Source organism: Rana temporaria, unplaced genomic scaffold (genome assembly GCF_905171775.1).
Source record: "Rana temporaria unplaced genomic scaffold, aRanTem1.1, whole genome shotgun sequence".
Classification (NCBI taxonomy): domain Eukaryota; kingdom Metazoa; phylum Chordata; class Amphibia; order Anura; family Ranidae; genus Rana; species Rana temporaria.
In genome coordinates this window covers 1-18,640 of record NW_024404873.1, presented here as the reverse complement: position 1 = coordinate 18,640, position 18,640 = coordinate 1, and the positions used below count along the sequence as shown (strand labels likewise).

The following is an 18,640-nucleotide window of genomic DNA, read 5'->3' as shown; positions in this document are numbered from 1 at the left end:
GGCGTAAGTGTCTTACGCCGTCGGAGCTTAAGTGCATTTTTACGCTGGCCGCTAGGGGCGTGTAAGCTGATTTACGCGTCAAAATATGTAAATCAGCTAAATACGCGAATTCCCGAACGTACGCCCGGCCGACGCAGTAAAGTTACGCCGTTTACGTTAGGCTTTTCCCGGCGTATAGTTACCCCTGCTATATGGTGGCGTAAGTGTGGCGTAACAATGTTAAGTATGGCCGTCGTTCCCGCGTCAAAATTTGAAATTTTTACGTCCTTTGCGTAAGTCGTCCGTGAATGGGGCTGGACGTCATTTACGTACACGTCGAAACCAATACGTCCTTGCTGCGTACTTTGCCGCAAAGCACACTGGGATATTCCACGGACGGTGCATGCGCCGTAAGTGCAAAATGTCAATCACGTCGGGTCACAGCACATTCACATAAAACACGCCCCCCTGTTCAACATTTGAATTAGGCGGGCTTACGCCGGCCGATTTACGCTACGCCGCCGCTTACGGAGCAAGTGCTTTGAGAATACAGCACTTGCCCGTCTAAGTTGCGGAGGCGTAACGTAAATCGCATACATTACGCCCAGGCAAAGTTACGCGGATCTACCTGAATCTGGCCCATAATGTATAATATTTCACCATAGTGATTGGCTGACAAGATATGGAATGTGTCCACATGACTAAAAGAAATGTACAGAGTTCCTCCAGCAGTCATTAGTGAGCAACTCCACCCAAAAGTGGAATCAGGACAGACATTCTGGTAATGATGAGGGGTATATGAAGAACCTACTTAGTGATAATAGTAACTTATCCTGTCCTGACACAGTAGTGGCATCCCTTCATTAGAACCAGCGCAGTCTGAACCCTGCTCCACCCAAAACAAAGAACGTTGTGGGTGAAGATATTCTTTATGACATGAACTCATAACCTCGGGCTCATTAGGCTTGTGTGTCTGGTGACATCTGTGACCAATAGAAAGTAACAGTTACTCACCTGTTCCCTCGCCATCATACACCCACTTGGTGGAGCGGAGCCCCTCGTAGTCGGAGGCCCAGTAATAGAAGCAGGCGTTCATATGCAGGCAGTACAGGAGGTAAGCTGTTGTACGGATCACTCTGCAACAAGAAGAACCATCACTGAGCTTGGCGGCCACAACTGAAGGAACGAGAGAATTCACAACCTCCAAGCAATAGTACTTTGGGTACTGTGTATACTGGGTGTACTCAATGTATAGTGTATAATGCCATGTATACTGAGTGTACCCATGTATTGTATATACTAGGTGTACCCTATGTTTTGTGTATATATTATGTATACTAAGTGTACCCCATGTATTGTGTATATATAGCTGGATTCAGAAAGCTTACGCCGGGGTATCAGTAGATACGCCGACGTAACTCTGAATCTACGCCGTCCTAAATTTAAGCGTATTCTGGAAACCAATTAGGCTAAGATACGAGCGGCGTAAGTCTCCTACGCTGTCGTATCTTAGGGTGCAATTTTTCCGCTGGCCGCTAGGTGGCGCTTCCGTTGAGTTTGGCGTAGAATATGTAAATGACTAAATACGCCGATTCGGAAACGTACGTGCGCCCGGCGCATTTTTTTTACGCCGTTTACATATGGCTTTTTCCGGCGTAAAGTTAGTCGAACAAATAGCTGGCCTAGTCAATGTTAAGTATGGCCGTCGTTCCCGCGTCGAAATTTGAAATTTTTACGTTGTTTGCGTAAGTCGTCCGTGAATGGGGCTGGACGTAATTTACGTTCACGTCGAAACCAATACGTCCTTGCGGTGTACTTTGGGCAATGCACACTGGGATATGTACACGGACGGCCGCATGCGCCGTTCGTAAAAACGCCAATCACGTCGGGTCACCACCCATTTACATAAAACACGCCCCCTCATCCTCATTTGAATTAGGCGCGCTTACGCCGGCCCCATTTGCGATACGCCGCCGTAATTAGGAGGCAAGTGCTTTGTGAATACAGCACTTGCCCACTCTGACTTACGGCGGCGTAGCGTAATACGATACGCTACGCCGCCGCAAAGATACACACTTGTACCTGAATCTAGCTAATAATGTGTAAACTGCTGTACCCTGTTTACATAGTATATACGCTACGCCGCCGTAACTTAGTGAAGCAGGTTCTGTATTCACCAAGAAACCTGTGCCCTAAGTTACGGCTGCGTAGCGTAAATCTGCCGCGTAAGCGCGCCTAATTCAAATTGTGAAGAGGTGGGCGTGTTTATGTAAATAAAACATGGCCCCACGTAAATGACGTCTCTAACGACGCGCATGCGCCGTCCGTGAACGTATCCCAGTGCGCATGCTCCCTAATCACGTCGCAAATAGTCAATGCTTTCGACGTGAACGAATTTACGCTAAGCCCTATTGCGAACGACTTACGTAAACAACGTAAAATTCGACGCTGTCCCGACGTCCATACTTAACATTGGCTATGCCTCATATAGCAGCCAAAACTTTACGCTGGAAAAAGCCTTACGTAAACGAACGTAAAAAAAATCAGCCGGGCGCACGTACGTTTCTGAATCGGCGTATCTAGCTCATTTGCATATTCTACGCGTAAATCAGCGGAAGCCCCACCTAGCGGCCAGCGTAAATATGCACCCTAAGATACGACAGCGTAGGAGATTTACGCCGTCGTATCTTAGCAACATTTAAGCGATCTAAGTTTGAGCATACGCTTAAAGTTGCGACGGCGCGGATTCGGACTTACGACGGCGTATCTACTGATAGCCCCGTCGTAAGTGTAACTGAATCTAGCCCATTGTGTTATATCAGGGGTGCTCAAGCCGTGGTTCGCAGAGCCCTCCAACGTGGCCCGCAACCTCAAACCATGGAAGCGCATTTCCAGGTTCACCAACACATTGATCGCAATCCGGGCTTGTCGACCCGCCATCTCAGATCATCAGAGTGCAATGAGCTGGCTCTGGCAGCGGAGGAGCAGGAGCAGCATAAGCCGACGCTTCTTCTGTAGCATTGGCTCCTGTCCCAGACGGAGTGATAACAAGTGAACTCCGCCTCTAATTCTTTCTTGCAGCTTGGAGAGCGTGCCAGCAGCAGCTGCAAGAGGGAAAAAAGGTCAGTGTATTAAACAACCCATACACTGGGTATACTAGCTTTTGCAATGGGCATATTAGCACCTCTAAAAGGGTTACCAATTATTAGGCTGCTTTCACACTGATCCGCGTGCAGTGCCGCGCACCTATTCCGCAAAATGTAATAGCGGTCTACGGCAAAAGCGAAACCCGCAGGTAAACCGCAGTACATTATGTGAAAGCAAGCCTTATAGGGTGCGTTTGGGGGGGTCAATAAACCCCCATACTTCATTGGGGCCCATGACCGGTTACCAAATCACTTAAATGGCCCTCCCACGTCAAAATGTTTGAGCACCCCTGGTGTATATATTGTGTATACTCTGTGTATCTTTAGTTTTTTTTCCAGGTGGCTCGGGTATATTTGCTGAAGATTGTTCTTCAGGTCGGAAGAAGGAAGAGGAACATGAAGGAAATACTCATCTGGTTCTGTACAAGTGGGCAAAGGCCCCCTGTGGCCCTGCACTGACCTGTAGATGTAGGCTTTGCTGAGGATGGCTTCCAGTCTGTTGTTGAATTCAAAGAAGGCCATATACTATAAGGAGACAAGGTGGGAGGAGATGGTGTCAGTGACAGATAATATAATGGGTGACAGCACAGGACCCCTTGTGTCCTCACCTTAAGTATACGGGGAAAAGCGGAGAATGGACTTCACTCCAACCTTGAAGTAGAAAAGATCCAGAGGGAGGAGAGAGATGACGTCCATCTGTCGGGACAGAGAAATCAATGTCACCACACATTATGACTGGATCCATAATGAACCAACTGTCCGAATAGGGCCCCAAAAATGTACCAAAAATCTGGGGGTCCATAGTGCATCAAATGTCCTAGGAGGGGACTCAGGGGTTGCCAACCTGTACCAGATATTTGGGGTGTCCACACCACACCAACTGTCCCAACAGGGACTCAGGGTCCAACATGTATTAGATATCTAGGCAGGGGACTGTTGGATCCATACTGTCCCTTGGAGGGGACCCACCCTGTATCAGAATTCTGGGTGGGGGGGCTGGGGATCTATAATGGGCCGACTGTCATGACAGGAACACAGGGGGGCCCTAATATGTAATCAGAATTCTGGGGGGTGCATACTGCACCAACTTTCCAGAGAGGGACGTCGTTTTTTTAATGCCGAAAAATGATCGTGTGTACGCGGCATTGGTCCAATGAAGGGAACTCTTAAGGCGTCACCATATCAAGACATTTTGGACAATTTCATGCTCCCAACTTTTCTGTTCCATCAGGACTGCGCACACAGTGCGCAAAGCAAGGTCCATAAAGACATGGATGAGGGAGTTTGGGGTGGAGGAACTTGACTGGGCTGCACAGTTCTGACCTCAAACCGAACACCTTTGGAATGAATTAGAGCAGAGGGCTGCGAGCCAGGCCTGACCTCAGAAATTCACTTCTGGAAGAATGGTTAAACATTCCCATAGACACACTCCTAAACTTTGTGGACAGCCTTCCCAGAGAGTTGAAGCTGCAAAGACTGGGCCAACTCAATATTGCACAGACTAAGACGGGATGCCATTAAAGTTCATGTGCTTGAAAAGATGTCCCAATACCTTTGGTAATAGAGTGTGGTGTGTATATATATATATATATATACATGCAAACACATGTGTCAAGGGAAGCTGTTATAACACATATAAACATGTAAATAGATATATACAAGTGTATCGGGAAAGGCTGCCATAAACAAATGGGAAGCCAGCCTGGTTCATCAAAAAAACGAGACACACCCCACTCAAAATTTAATCCAAAAGGTATTCGGGTGTATAAGTGAAAGATCCAGAAAACCTCCCTTCTTCACAGCAACCTGAACCAATCGCCCCTCCCAGGAGGAACCTTGACCCTCTCAATGACCTGTACCAAAACCCAAGCTAATATCACCCTCATGCTGATTGTGAAATGACGGCCACATTAGTAGATTTATTATGTTTAATATCGCAAATGTGTTCTCGAATGCGGTCCCATAACCTCCTGGTTGTACGCCCCACATATTGCAATAGGCAGGCCTTACAAGAGATAACAAAAATTACAAATGTAGTGTTGCAGTTAAAAAAAACAGGGAGGAATTACCTTGAATCGTTCAGTCTTGATGTAATATTCCCGCATATCCTTCTTAATCGGTCTGGAATTAGAAGAAAGTTTGATGAGGACATAAATGATTGATTTGTAAAAAACTAAGGCCCGGATTCACGTAGGAGATACGACGGCGTATCTCCAGATACACCGTCGTATCTCTGAGTCGGTGCATCTTGGCGCCTGATTCAAAGAATCAGATACGCTCAGAATTAGTATACGATACGACCAGCGTAAGTCTCCTACGCCGTTGTATCCTAACTGCATATTTACGCTGGCCGCTATGGGCGTGTACGCTGATTACGCCTAGAAATATGTAAATCAGCTAGATACGCCAATTCACGAACGTACGCCCGGCCGCTACGCTGTTACGTAGGCTTTTTTCGGCGTAATGTTACCACTGCTATATGAGGCGTACCAATGTTAAGTATGGACGTCGGGCCAGCGTCAAATTTTCCGTCGATTACGACGTTTGCGTAGCGTTTCGCGAATAGGGCTGTGCGTAATTTACCGCTCACGTCGAAAGCATTGGCTTCTTGCGGGTAAATTTGAAGAATGAGCACTGGGATACTTCACACGGACGGCGCATGCGCGTTCGTAAAAGCGTCATTTACGTGGGGGTCACAATAAATTTACATAACACACGCCCACATCTTCCACATTTGAATTAGGCGGGCTTACGCCGGCCTATTTACGCTACGCCGCCGCAAATTTGGTTTGTGAATACTGCACTTGCCTGTCAAAGTTGCAGAGGCGTAACGTAAATAGGATATGTTAGCGCCCGCACAAAGATGCGCTCTTCTACCGTGAATCCGGGCCTAAGAGCCAAGAGTGTCCTTCAGGGAAGGGCCACCAAGGACTTCCACCTCCCTCCACTAGATGCGCCACCAGAGGGTCACCCAATCACAAAAGACCATCTCAGACAGTGGCAGCCAACTGGGGCCTTCGCCTTACAGAGAGCTAGGGTGACCACATGTCCCAAATTGCCCGGGACAGTCCTGCATTACAATACAGTGTCCCGGATGAAACTGACACAGCCACCCCCCCCCCCCCCCTGGCCGATCTGATGCCCCCAAAAAAGGCCGCCACAGTGGCCGCTTTACTCACAGTACTTGCCCTGGCTGGGGAATGTTGGAGAGCACAATCCCCACCCCCTGCTTTTATAGAAATAAATAATAAATCCCTTGTGTCAAATCACTGCAGGGCAGTGTAGGGCCAGCATGGAACAAGGTAAAATCGGGTCTCAGCCGGCCAGGACAAGTACCGTCAGTGAGTAAAAGTGGCGATATGGCGTCCTTTTTTGGGGGCGTGATCAGTGCTTCTGGGTATAGAGCACACCGGTTTTGTGCTGGGATTCGTTACGGCACAAGTTGATTTTTGGGAAGGGGGGGGTTGTCCCTGAATGGCAGTTTGGAAATGTGGTCACCCTACAAAAAGGCCCTCCCTCGGGGAGCCAGGAATAGCCAGACTAGATTTTATAAAGGATTGTAACGTTATCACACACATCAAAATGTCTATGGTGGATGATATCTGTGGCTGGGTGTTGTCTGTGCGATGTGAGGACTGTCCAATGGGATTGTGAGGTAGATGACTCGTAAAACTTACAATGATGTCGCCGCCACGCACGAACTGCAGGCGGGCCTGAAACACAACAATGTCCAGCAGGTAGATGAGATCGCAAAGATAGTCCATGAGGAGCCAGTAGTGGATGTTGGTCGGCGTCTGGTAGGGAAAGGCCCAACGTACTGGGATGAGCCAACAATTCCAATTCCACGCCATCACCACGAAGAAGAGCCACAGGACATACATGAGGTCTGCAGGGGTGGTACAGACAGGTGAGTGGAGCACAGCCAATCACACAAGACCTGACAGCTGAGAGGTGTTCCCTAATTGACCCACACAAGTAGGTGGCCACACGGGGGAAAGAAAGGTCACACCGAGGGGGAGGGGCCTGCTCTGTATCATTTGATACTCAGTGAGGCTTCAGTATCCCCCCCCCTATAACTGATCAGCAAAGCACCCAGTGCCTTGTACCTCCCCCCTTAATTACCAGTAAGCAGGGTTTCCAGTGCCTTATGTCTCCATCTAGTTACTAGTCATTGGGGCTACCAGTGCCTCATCCCTCCTCCCTCACTTGCTAATAAGCAAGGCTCCCAGCATAGGCGTGCGCACAGGGTGTGCCAGGCGTGCCTAGGCACACCCTAATCACCCTGTGTGGTGCAGATTGCACCAAACTATACTGTGTCAAACATGCACTAACGCACAGAAAAATACAGCCTTAAATGGCACGTAACACACAGAAATATACTGCGTTAAACGTGCAGTAACGCACTGAAATATACTGCGTTAAGCGTGCACTAATGCACAGAAATATGCTGCATTAAACGTGCAGTAACGCACTGGAATATACTGCGTTAAGCGTGCACTAATGCACAGAAATATACTGCGTTAAACGTGCAGTAACGCACAGAAATAGACCCCTGATATTTAACCAAAGTTCCCTAATGGGGCTCCTAAAATAAAAACTACTGACACTGCCCTACTGACACCGTCCACGGCTCTGCTGACACCATCAATATACTGTATATACACATGAAAATATGTTTGATCTTTGGGGTGCACACCCTAATGCAATAGGCTGCGCACAGCTATGGCTCCAAGTACCTTGTACCCCCTTCTACTTACTACTCATTAGGGCTGCCAATAACTTATGCCTCCCCTTTACTTACTAGTCAGTGGATCAATACTGGACGGGAATCTGTATTTGTGAAGTTGGGTCCACCATGGTCGGGTCTTAAGTTTGCAGCAGAGCATCTCACAGTAGTGTTCTTCCACAACGGGGGCTGCGCCTTCTGGTTTCTTCTCCTCGTGTGGGGGGGGGGGTGGGGGAGGTGGTGGTGGTGCAGCTTTTTTAGATGGAGCTGAAATTATCGATATAAAGCAAATCATTATACATTATCGTATTATATTATGATTGTTTACATCATCGTATATCACAATTCTTTTACACTGAGCAGACTTTTCAATGTTCAGCATGCTGCGCTTCCTATACAGATACCCATGCAATAGGATCACTGATATCACTAAGGCCAGCCATACACAGTTTGAATCTCGGCCGGTTTAGCAGGAAATGGGCAGGCTGAATTGATCGATCGATCAACTTGGGTACAACCAGACTTCCGGATTCCCTTGCGATTATTGCTAGCGGCTGCTATAGCCGCTAGTGATAATCACTGTCTTCTCCCGGGGGGGGGGGGGGATGGTCGAGAGCAGCAGACAACGGTGCGGCAGGAGGGATTCACGCATCAACACTGTCTGTGTTGATGGGGCAATCAAGCAAATTTCTTGGCGACGGCGCTTTACGGCTGCGGTTAATGATGGGATGTGAGGTTCCAGTACCACCTTGTACCTCTGGACCCCTTTACATTACACAGCACCCTGCACCTCTGGACCCCTTTACATTACACAGCACCCTGCACCTCTGGACCCCTTTACATTACACAGCACCCTGCACCTCTGGACCCCTTTACATTACACAGCACCCTGCACCTCTGGACCCCTTTACATTACACAGCACCCTGCACCTCTGGACTCCTTTACATTACACAGCACCTTGCACCTCTGGACCCTTTTACATTACACAGCACCCTGCACCTCTGGACCCCTTTACATTACATAGCACCGCACCTCTGGACCCCTTTACATTACACAGCACCCTGCACCTCTGGACTCCTTTACATTACACAGCACCTTGCACCTCTGGACCCTTTTACATTACACAGCACCCTGCACCTCTGGACCCCTTTACATTACATAGCACCGCACCTCTGGACCCCTTTACATTACTCAGCCCCCCACAGTTTGTTACACAGACACCCCCCTAACAGTTCTGGACCCCCTGCATGTTACACTGGAGGAAGATGTAACATGCGGCCCGTGGCCCACGGGGCATTTGCCTGGTATGCCCTATGGCCAGTCCGGGCCTGCTGGATGTCCTCCAGCCTGGAAATGAGGTGCGCTCTATCTGACTTGCTGCAGCTTCTAATGCCCATTGTGAGAAGCTCACAGTGTGCAGTGAAATCAGAGAAAGCCATTTCAGTCCAGGAAAGGAGCCTGTACAACTGTGCAGGACTGAAGGGATGGCCAGAGGTCAGATTAAAGTCCCCTGTTTAAAAATGTGTAAGTGAGGACTGTGTGTGATGGGGGGACAAGAGAAGGAAGTGTTGTTGATGGGAGGAGGGAAGGGAAACAGGGGGAGGACATGTTATCAGGGGCAGGAGGGATTCTTTACAGTACAGGATGGGTTATTGGCCCTTTAGAATGGCCTCTGGCAGTCAGTCTACTCACATGCAACAGGACTCTCGTCATCGGAGGATACCTCAGGGTCTATCAGCTTTTCCTTCACTCGCTCTGTTCGGTCTTTGAACAGTCTGACCAGCTCCTGGAGGCGCTCTGTGATTACGGTGCTGCTTTGACTGATGGCGGATGCGGAACGCTCCATCACCCTGTAGGGGAAGAAGAGCATAAACAGAGGAGCCCCCAGAAAGCCAATATCAATAAGGAATGACACAATGGAGGACAACAAGAGGACTGGGATGGGAAGGTGTGTTGGGATCATGGAGATATGGAATCTCTTTTTACACTGTACAATATGACTTTTTCTTTGGTAAATTGGTAGGGGTACAATATACCCATACTTATTCACATGGGGGGGGGGGATCTGGGGGCCCCTTATTAAAGGGGCCTTCAGATTCCGATAAGCCACCTGCCCGAAGACCCCCACAACCACTGCCCAGGGTTGTTGGGAAGAGGCCCCAAAGCGCCCACCTCCTCATGTTGAGGGCTTGTGGCCTAGTAGGGTCCGGGGGGGGGGGGGGTGCTTGCAGCCAAATCACATCGCTCTGTAGAGACACGCAGGGTGCCATTTATTCTTAGTGGCAACCCCACGCATTTTAACCTTCAGAGCATTTGTGGCTTGTGGGAAATCACATGCAGTAGCATTTTTAAAAAAGTTCAAGCACTTTTTTTTGTGGGAAATGCAGACACAGCAAATGTGAGCCGCAAACCTGCACAGGTGTGAGCCAGAGGTAAATGTCAGTGTTGCTGTAGGTTGTATGCATCACACAGATGGGTCACTTCACAGACAGGGTCAGGACACCATGTTTAATAACAGGCATGTTATTTACAGGGATTTAATATTTGTAAGGATGAACACCCTTCATCCCTTTCCCCAACCCCATCCATACTAGCTCCAGAGGTAACATTACCAAGATTATCTAACCTGTACCCAGGAGCAGTGTGTGTGTGATAACTTGAGGTTGCCACCTGTCTGGGATTCACCCGGACAGGTGGCAACCCTAGTGATAACCTATGTGGCTGACTCCTGGAGAGCTTGGTGTCAGGAGGAAGATTTCCTGTCATTTGTTGGTGGTGATGCCTCACATATCAGAATGGGATGCATTGTTTATCGGCAGCTACTTATGTTCAGATTAGGGGGAACTTTGTATTCCAAGATCCCTGACAATGTGACTGCTGTAAGATGTAATATGATTGGTTATTGTGGATCGTGTAAGAAAGCTGTAACATGCTGCAGTGTTACTGCTAGGAGAGAAGCAGCTTACTCCTCCTCCTCTGGGCCGCCGTCCAATAGGTCATCAGCGCTTTCCCCAGACTGCGTCCTCTTTTGACTAGAGACAGGAAAATGTCACAATTAGCCATAAAACATATAGAGAGCTAATGTTGTATACAGAGTAACATTGTATACAAAGTATCATTGTATGCAGAGTAACATTGTATTAATATGGTATACAGAGTCAAATTCTTTCTACATTGTATACAGTAAAACATTGTGCACACACAAAGTATATTGAACATTGTATGCATTCAGATACATGACGTGGCAGCAGTCAGTGGGTATGAATCTGATAAGTAGGAGATGATGGCAGCGGTCAGTGGGTATGTATCTGATAAGTAGGAGATGTTGGAAGGGGTTAGTGGGTATGTATCTGATAAGTAAGAGATGATGGCAGGGGTCAGTGGGTATGTATCTGATAAGTTGATAAGTAGGAGATGATGGCAGGGGTCGGTGGGTATGTATCTGATAAGTAGGAGATGATGTGAGGGATCAATGGGTATGTATCTGATAAGTAGGAGATGATGGCAGGGGTCAGTGGGTATGTATCTGATAAGTAGGAGATGATGACAGGGGTCAGTGGGTATGCATCTGATAAGTAGGAGATGATTTCAGGGGTCAGTGGGTATGTATCTGATAAGTAGGGGATGATGGCAAGGGTCAGTGGGTATGTATCTGATAAGTAGGAGATGATGACAGGGGTCAGTGGGTATGTACTGTATCTGATAAGTCGGAGATGATGGCTGGGGACAGTGGGTATGTATCTGATAAGTAGGGGATGATGGCAGGGCTGGTAGGTATCTATCTGATGGGTGTGGTGTCATCATGGGGTATTGGCAGTTCTGTCTGGAATGATGCAATTGGGGTAGGAGGTGATAGTGGGAGTCAGTGGGTATCTATCTGGTGACAGTGATTTTGTCAGGGGGGTATTGGCGGCTCTGCCTAGGATGATAAAATTTGAGTAGGAGATGATAGTCGGAGTCATTGGGTATCTATCTGATGAGCGTGATGTCGTCAGGGGGGATGATAGTGGGAGTCATTGGTTATCTATCTGGTGAGAGTGATGTTGTCAGGGGGGATGATAGTGGAAGTCAGTGGGTGTCTATCTGATGAGCGTGATGTCGTCAGGGGAGATGATAGTGGGAGTCAGCGGGTATCCATCTGGTGAGCGTGATATCGTCAGGGGGGATGATAGTGGGAGTCATTGGGTATCCATCTGGTGAGCGTGATGTCGTCAGGGGGGATGATAGTGGGAGTCATTGGGTGTCTATCTGGTGAGCGTGATGTCGTCAGGGGGGATGATAGTGGGAGTCATTGTGTGTCTATCTGGTGAGAGTGATATCGTCAGGGGGGATGATAGTGGGAGTCAGTGGGTATCTATCTGGTGAGCGTGATGTCATCAGGGGGGATGATAGTGGGAGTCATTGTGTGTCTATCTGGTGAGCGTGATGTCGTCAGGGGGGATGATAGTGGGAGTCAGTGGGTATCTATCTGGTGAGCGTGATATCGTCAGGGGGATGATAGTGGGAGTCAGTGAGTATTTATCTGATGAGCGTGATGTCATCAGGGGGGTATTGGTGGCTCTGCCTAGGATGATGCGGGTTTGGATAGGAGATAATGGTGAGAGTTGATGGGTATCTATCTGGCAGGTATAATGGACGGGCACAGTTACCTCTTTGGGGCAGTGGAGGTCATCGGCACGGTGAGGGTTCGCTGTTTGTAGGGGGAGGCTGGAGGCTTAATACTTTCTTCATGTCCTATTGCTTCAGTGATAGATCCGGAATCCACATCCTCAATGCTGACCGCTGGGCGAGTGAATGCCATTCCAGCTAGAGAGAAGAGACATTATACAGCCAGACAGGTGACAAGCACTGAAAGATAAGGGAAGGGAAGGAAAGATAAGGGAAAAGGAAGAGAAGATAAACAAAGAGGAGGGAAGGGAAGATAAAAAGAGGGGCAGTATTGCCATCCTCCTGCAGCATTTTTTACTGACAAGTGACAAAACATGGGAAATTTACTGACGGAGAACATTTTTACTGGCAACCTAAAAAATAACAGAACTATTAAAAATGAAGACAACCAATATGTAAACAGTATAAACACATTATGGAAACAATGACAATACCCATAACAAGTCATTAATTAACCTGGTTCTACACTTAAGAAGTCAACACAGCATGACGAATTATCAGTCCAATATTTACAGACAGTTGTAGAAATCACTGGTTTTTACAAACTGTCCCTAAATTTACTGACAGTTGGCAACTCTGAGGAGGGGAGAGAAAAAAAGGGAAACGGAAAACAAGATGAGGGTAGGGAAGAGAAGGGAATAAAATGAAAGAGAAGGGGGGGGGGGGAGAAAAAAGGGAATGGGATAGTAGGGGAAAGAGAAAGAAAGGGAAAAGAAAGGAATAGAAAGTAAAGGAACGGATAAGAAGGTAAAGAGAGGGAAATTCAGAGCGGATCGCTCACCTCCCTCACTTGATCTCATTTAATGTGATGTGACTCTGAATGAGAGGAATAAAGCTCTAGCATGCTGCGATATCAATAAAAAGTAAAGAAGGAATCTTCATGTTCCTGCAGATGAAGCAGTAGGACAGGAGATGGAAGCTGAGGACTGGAATGATGATATGATGATCTGCCCTACAGGATGGGAAAAATGCTTGATCCCTCAGGCTAGGGCAGGAAGAAAGCAGACTGACACATTGTGGTGGGGACTATGATGGTGGTGGGGAATGTGACACATAGTAGTGGAGACTTTGATACATGGTGGTGGGGACTGTGATGCATGGTGGTGGGGACTGTGACACATGTGGGGGTCTGTGCTACATGGTGGTGGGGAATGTGAGACATGGTGGTGGGGAATGTGACACATGTTGGTGGGGAATGTGATACATGGTGGTGGGGAATGTGACACATGGTGGTGGAGACTGTGATACACGGTGGTGGGGAATGTGCTACATGGTGGTGGGGAATGTGACACATGGTGGTGGGGAATGTGACACATGGTGATGGAGACTGTGATACACGGTGGTGGGGAATGTGATGCATGGGGGGGTCTGTGATACATGGGGGTAGGGAACGTGACACATGGGGGTGGGGAATGTGACACATGGAGGTGGGGACTGTGATACATGGTGGTGGGCACTGTGACACATGGTGGTGGGGAATGTGACACATGGTGGTAGGCACTGTGACACATGGTGGTGGGGACTGTGACACATGGTGGTGGGGACTGTGACACATGGTGGTGGGGACTATGACACATGGTGGTGGGGACTGTGACACATGGAAATATAGACTGTGATACACGGTGGTGGGGAATGGGACACAGGGGGGGGTCTGGGATACATGGGGGTAGGGAACGTGACACATGGTGGTGGGGAATGTGACACATGGTGGTGGGGAATGTGGCACATGGTGGTGGGAACTGTGATACATGGTGGTGGGGAATGTGACACATGGTGGTGGGGACTGATACATGGTGGTGGGGACTGATACATGGTGGTGGGGACTGATACATGGTGGTGGGGACTGTGATACATGGTGGTGTAATAGGAAAGGGAGATCACTGAGCATGCACAGCTGTATATTTATCTAATGACTACCAGGAGGCCAGGGTGACAACACAGTGGAGGGTACACAAGCATTCTACCTAATGTACGGTGAGTGGGAGAGCCGCCATCACCCTGGAAGGATAGGTTCAGCATGCCACCTCTGCAGCGCAATGGGAGTGAAGCAGCCTGGTAGTGGGGGACATTGGGCAGGTCATCTACAGCTTCTGGAAAGGCAGCTTGTGAGCAGCACCCATCTGGAGATGCGTCAGGAACCAGCCTGGAAAGCTCTACATCTGCACTGTGACGGGACATGGCAGCGGCATCTACTGAGCATGGAGCAGGACAAGGACCGGACCTGAAATGGAGAGAGAAGAGCCAGCAGGAGCAATTTATAATCATACACCTTAAATAGAGCCTCAGTACATGGCACCAATGGAGTGTGCCAGCAATCCATGTGAATGAGCCATAATATGGTATCGTCATTGGCTGTGCACCAGGCAGGACGTGTCCCTTCTCTACACAGTACATACATGACATGTCCCTCCCCCACACCATACATACAGGACGTGTCCCTCCCCCACACCATACATACAGGACGTGTCCCTCCCCCACAAAATGTACACCCTGCCATTTCTTACCCGTCTCTTTCACAGCAAAGATACCAACCGACTCTCCCAGCGCCTGAAAGACAAAAAGATCAGATTGTGAAATCTTTGCCCAGCAACGAGAGAAATCCTACAAATTGTCTCGGTGTCATCAATAGTATCACCAATAGAGATCCAGCATACACACAGAGATTCCACTGAACAAGAGAAATCCCCAATAGATTTTCCCATCCACACCAAACATGAATGGAGGAATCCCCCGCCGGCTATTGTGTTTTGACAGCCTCAGCTTCAGGGCTGCTGAATACCCAAACAGTGACTGGATCTGATTGGATGATGCATCCCACTGGTTGATAGATTTGAATAAATGATGCACCTGATTGGAAGATGCTTCTGACTGGACGATACACCTAACTGGACGTAGTCACTGTTCGGATCAGGGCCGTCTTTAAGGCACAGGCAAAAGGGGCAGCTGCCCCGGGCCCTGTCAGTGTTGTGGGGCCCGAAGCAGTTCCCTCATACTTGCCAACTATCCCAGTTTAAATTCCCTTGTCCCTTGAAGTTTTAGTCCTGTGCGGTGTCCTGATATCTCAGTGTGAAGTGCTGCTACTAATGCTGCCCAGCTCTGCCCTATTGTGTACAGATGACTCACCTGCAGACCCTGGGCCATATTCTCAAACAAGTTACGCTGGTGTATCTACTAATACACCGGCGTAAATCGAATTTCCCGCCGGCGTATCATTGTTTTGTATTCACAAAACAAGATACGCCGGATTAAGGCTAGGATCCGACTGGTGTAAGTCACTTACACTGTCGGATCCTAAATGTAATTCGCCGCCGGCCGCTAGATGGCGTTTACGTTCAGGTCTCATTTGTTTATGCAAATGAGCCTGATACGCCGATTCCCGAACGAAATCGCGTCGCGTAACCGACGCTTACGTCGTTTGCGTAAGCGTAAGGTTACCCCTGCTATATGAGGGGTAACCTTACGCCAGTCCCACGTATGCCATGTAAGTATGGCGTCGGGTACGCGTCGTCTTTTCCCGTCGGGTACGTCGTTTTACTAAGTCGTTCTTGAATACGACTTTACGTCAATGACGCTCACGTCGGCGTCATTGACGTTTTCCGTCGAGAACTGGAGCATGCGCACTGGGCTATTTTAAGCCCGGCGCATGCGCAGTTCGAACGGCACGGGGGCACGCTTAATTTAAATACAAGCCGCCCCCTTGGAATTACGCGGGGATACGCCGGGCCAATTACACTACGCCGCCCCAAACTACGGAGCAAGTGCTTGGGGAATACAGCACTTGCTCCTGTAAGTTGGGGCGGCGTAGTGTAAATGGCTTACGCGACGCCGCCGCAGGATCTACGAGAATATGGCCCCCTGTGTTTACATGTACATAACTATCATTCATATGTAAATAACAGGAGCATTCTTATGTAAATACCCGAGGCCAGCGGAATTCATATGTAAATAAAGGCAGAATTCATATGTATATCATTGTCGCTCTGCAGTGAAGAGATAATGTGCTGTAATCTTTAGCAACCAATCAGTGAGCAGTATTACTGTACAGTATTCTCTAGCAACCAATCAACAAGAAGAAATCATGTGCTGTAACCTCTAGCAACCTCTAGAGGTTACAGCAACATTACGGCATCAGTGAGCCGAAATGCGTGCTGCAACCTCTAGCAACCAGCCAGTAAGGGGTAATGATATGCTGTAACCTCTGGCAACCAATCACAATCACTGCCTGATCTGATACAGTAAACTGATTTTAAGTCTAGCTGATATATATATTGTATGTCTCAGAGCAGGTGGAGAGCAAAATTGCATGGTGGGGCCCCCAAGAATTTTTTTTCCCAGGGTCCAATCAACATTAAAGACAGCCCTGGTTCAAATGGCAATGTTCCACCCAGCTATTTGGATAAAACTTGACCAATTTTGTGGAGTCGGTTGGTAGTGACAAGAGTCTGGATTCAGTAGGAATTATGCAAAAACTGTATATTTAGAATTCCATTTAGACAACGTTCCTTCCAAGCACAAAAGAGGATACCAATTGAGCAGCCAATCAGATTGCAGCTTTCATCAGTATAGGAGAATCAGGACAATAAATGGTGAATTTTTATTGGTTGCTCTAGGTTTCAGGGTGGTTCATGTTCCCCCCCGTTAGGAGTACCTGTATATAATGGGCGACAGCGTCTTGTGTAATAGTGGGGACGAGGACCGCAGTGTCCAGGTGTTCAGGGGGACATTCCAGGGTTACCTGACTGTGAAGGAGATGATAACAATGTGACATATTATGGGATGGCAGATACACAATGTATACAATGTACACACATATATACATACATACATACATACACACACTAGGGTTGCCGCTTTTTCTTTAAGTCAAACCCAAACACTTTAGCGGCGCACAGCCATATTTTTTTTTATAGTATAAACTATACATATATTTTGTGATTAAATAACATTTCTAATCATATGAATTTAATCACAAGAGTCCTCCTTTACATCAGAGTCCACAGAGCTCCCCTTTTACATCTGAACTCGCAGAGTTCCCTTACACTGTAAGGGAGAACTCTGGGGACTCTGATGTAAGGGAGAATTCCGAGAACTCTAACATAAGGGATGCTCTGGGAACCCAGATTAACCACTTAAGACCCGGACCAAAATGCAGGTAAAGGACCCGGCCAGTTTTTGCGATTCGGCACTGCGTCGTTTTAACTGACAATTGCGCGGTCATGCAACGTGGCTCCCAAACAAAATTGGCGTCCTTTTTTTCCCCACAAATAGAGCTTTCTTTTGGTGGTATTTGATCACCTCTGCAGTTTTTATTTTTTGCGCTATAAACAAAAATAGAGCGACAATTTTGAAATAAAATCTATATTTTTTACTTTTTGCTATAATAAATATCCCCCAAAAATATATAAAATTTTAGGCTGATATATATTCTTCTACCTATTTTTGGTAAAAAAAAAATCGCAATAAGCGTTTATCGATTGGTTTGCGCAAAATTTATAGCGTTTACAAAATAAGAGATAGTTTTATTGCATTTTTATTAATATTTTTTTTTTTACTACTAATGGAGGCGATCATCGATTTTTTTCGTGACCGCGACATTATGGCGGACACATCGGACAATTTTGACACATTTTTGGGACCATTGTCATTTTCACAGCAAAAAATGCTATAAAAATGCATTGTTTATTGTGAAAATTACAATTGCAGTTTGGGAGTTAACCACTAGGGGGCGCTGAAGGGGTTAAGTGTGACCTCATATGTGTTTCTAACTGTAGGGGGGCAGGGCTGGACGTGTGACGTCATTGATCGTGTTTCCCTATATCAGGGAACAAACGATCAATGACAGCGCCACAGTGAAGAACGGGGAAGCTGTGTTTACACACAGCTCTCCTCGTTCTTCAGCTCCGGAGGACCGATCGCGGGACACTGGCGGCGATCGGGTCCGCGGGTCCTGCGGCCGCGGACACGGAGCTTCGGACCGGGTTGAGTACACGCGCCGTGGGCGCGCGACCCCACGGCTGGGCTTAAAAGGGCAACGTACAGGTACGTGGATGTGCCATTCTGCCGACGTATATTGGCGTGAAGGGGTCCTTAAGTGGTTAAGGGGAAACACTGATGCACAGA

At 47.8% G+C, this 18,640-nt stretch overlaps 2 protein-coding genes across 2 annotated transcripts; both read right to left on the bottom strand.

The window, feature by feature from the left end:
* Nucleotides 1-998: 998 nt before the first annotated feature.
* On the bottom strand, nucleotides 999-3,823 carry LOC120924233 (cyclic nucleotide-gated cation channel beta-1-like; the record flags this gene model as incomplete). Its single annotated transcript, XM_040335103.1, is given in 3 exon segments — nucleotides 999-1,115; nucleotides 3,586-3,650; nucleotides 3,734-3,823. Coding segments are annotated over 2 exon segments (179 nt in total), but the record flags the coding sequence as incomplete, so codon positions are not given.
* Nucleotides 3,824-6,416: 2,593 nt separating this feature from the next.
* Nucleotides 6,417-17,259, bottom strand: LOC120924232 (cyclic nucleotide-gated cation channel beta-1-like; the record flags this gene model as incomplete). The annotated part of the gene is given in 7 exon segments (XM_040335102.1): nucleotides 6,417-7,011; nucleotides 7,927-8,118; nucleotides 9,545-9,702; nucleotides 10,819-10,884; nucleotides 12,502-12,658; nucleotides 15,025-15,067; nucleotides 17,169-17,259. Coding segments are annotated over 7 exon segments (1,099 nt in total), but the record flags the coding sequence as incomplete, so codon positions are not given.
* Nucleotides 17,260-18,640: the final 1,381 nt, after the last annotated feature.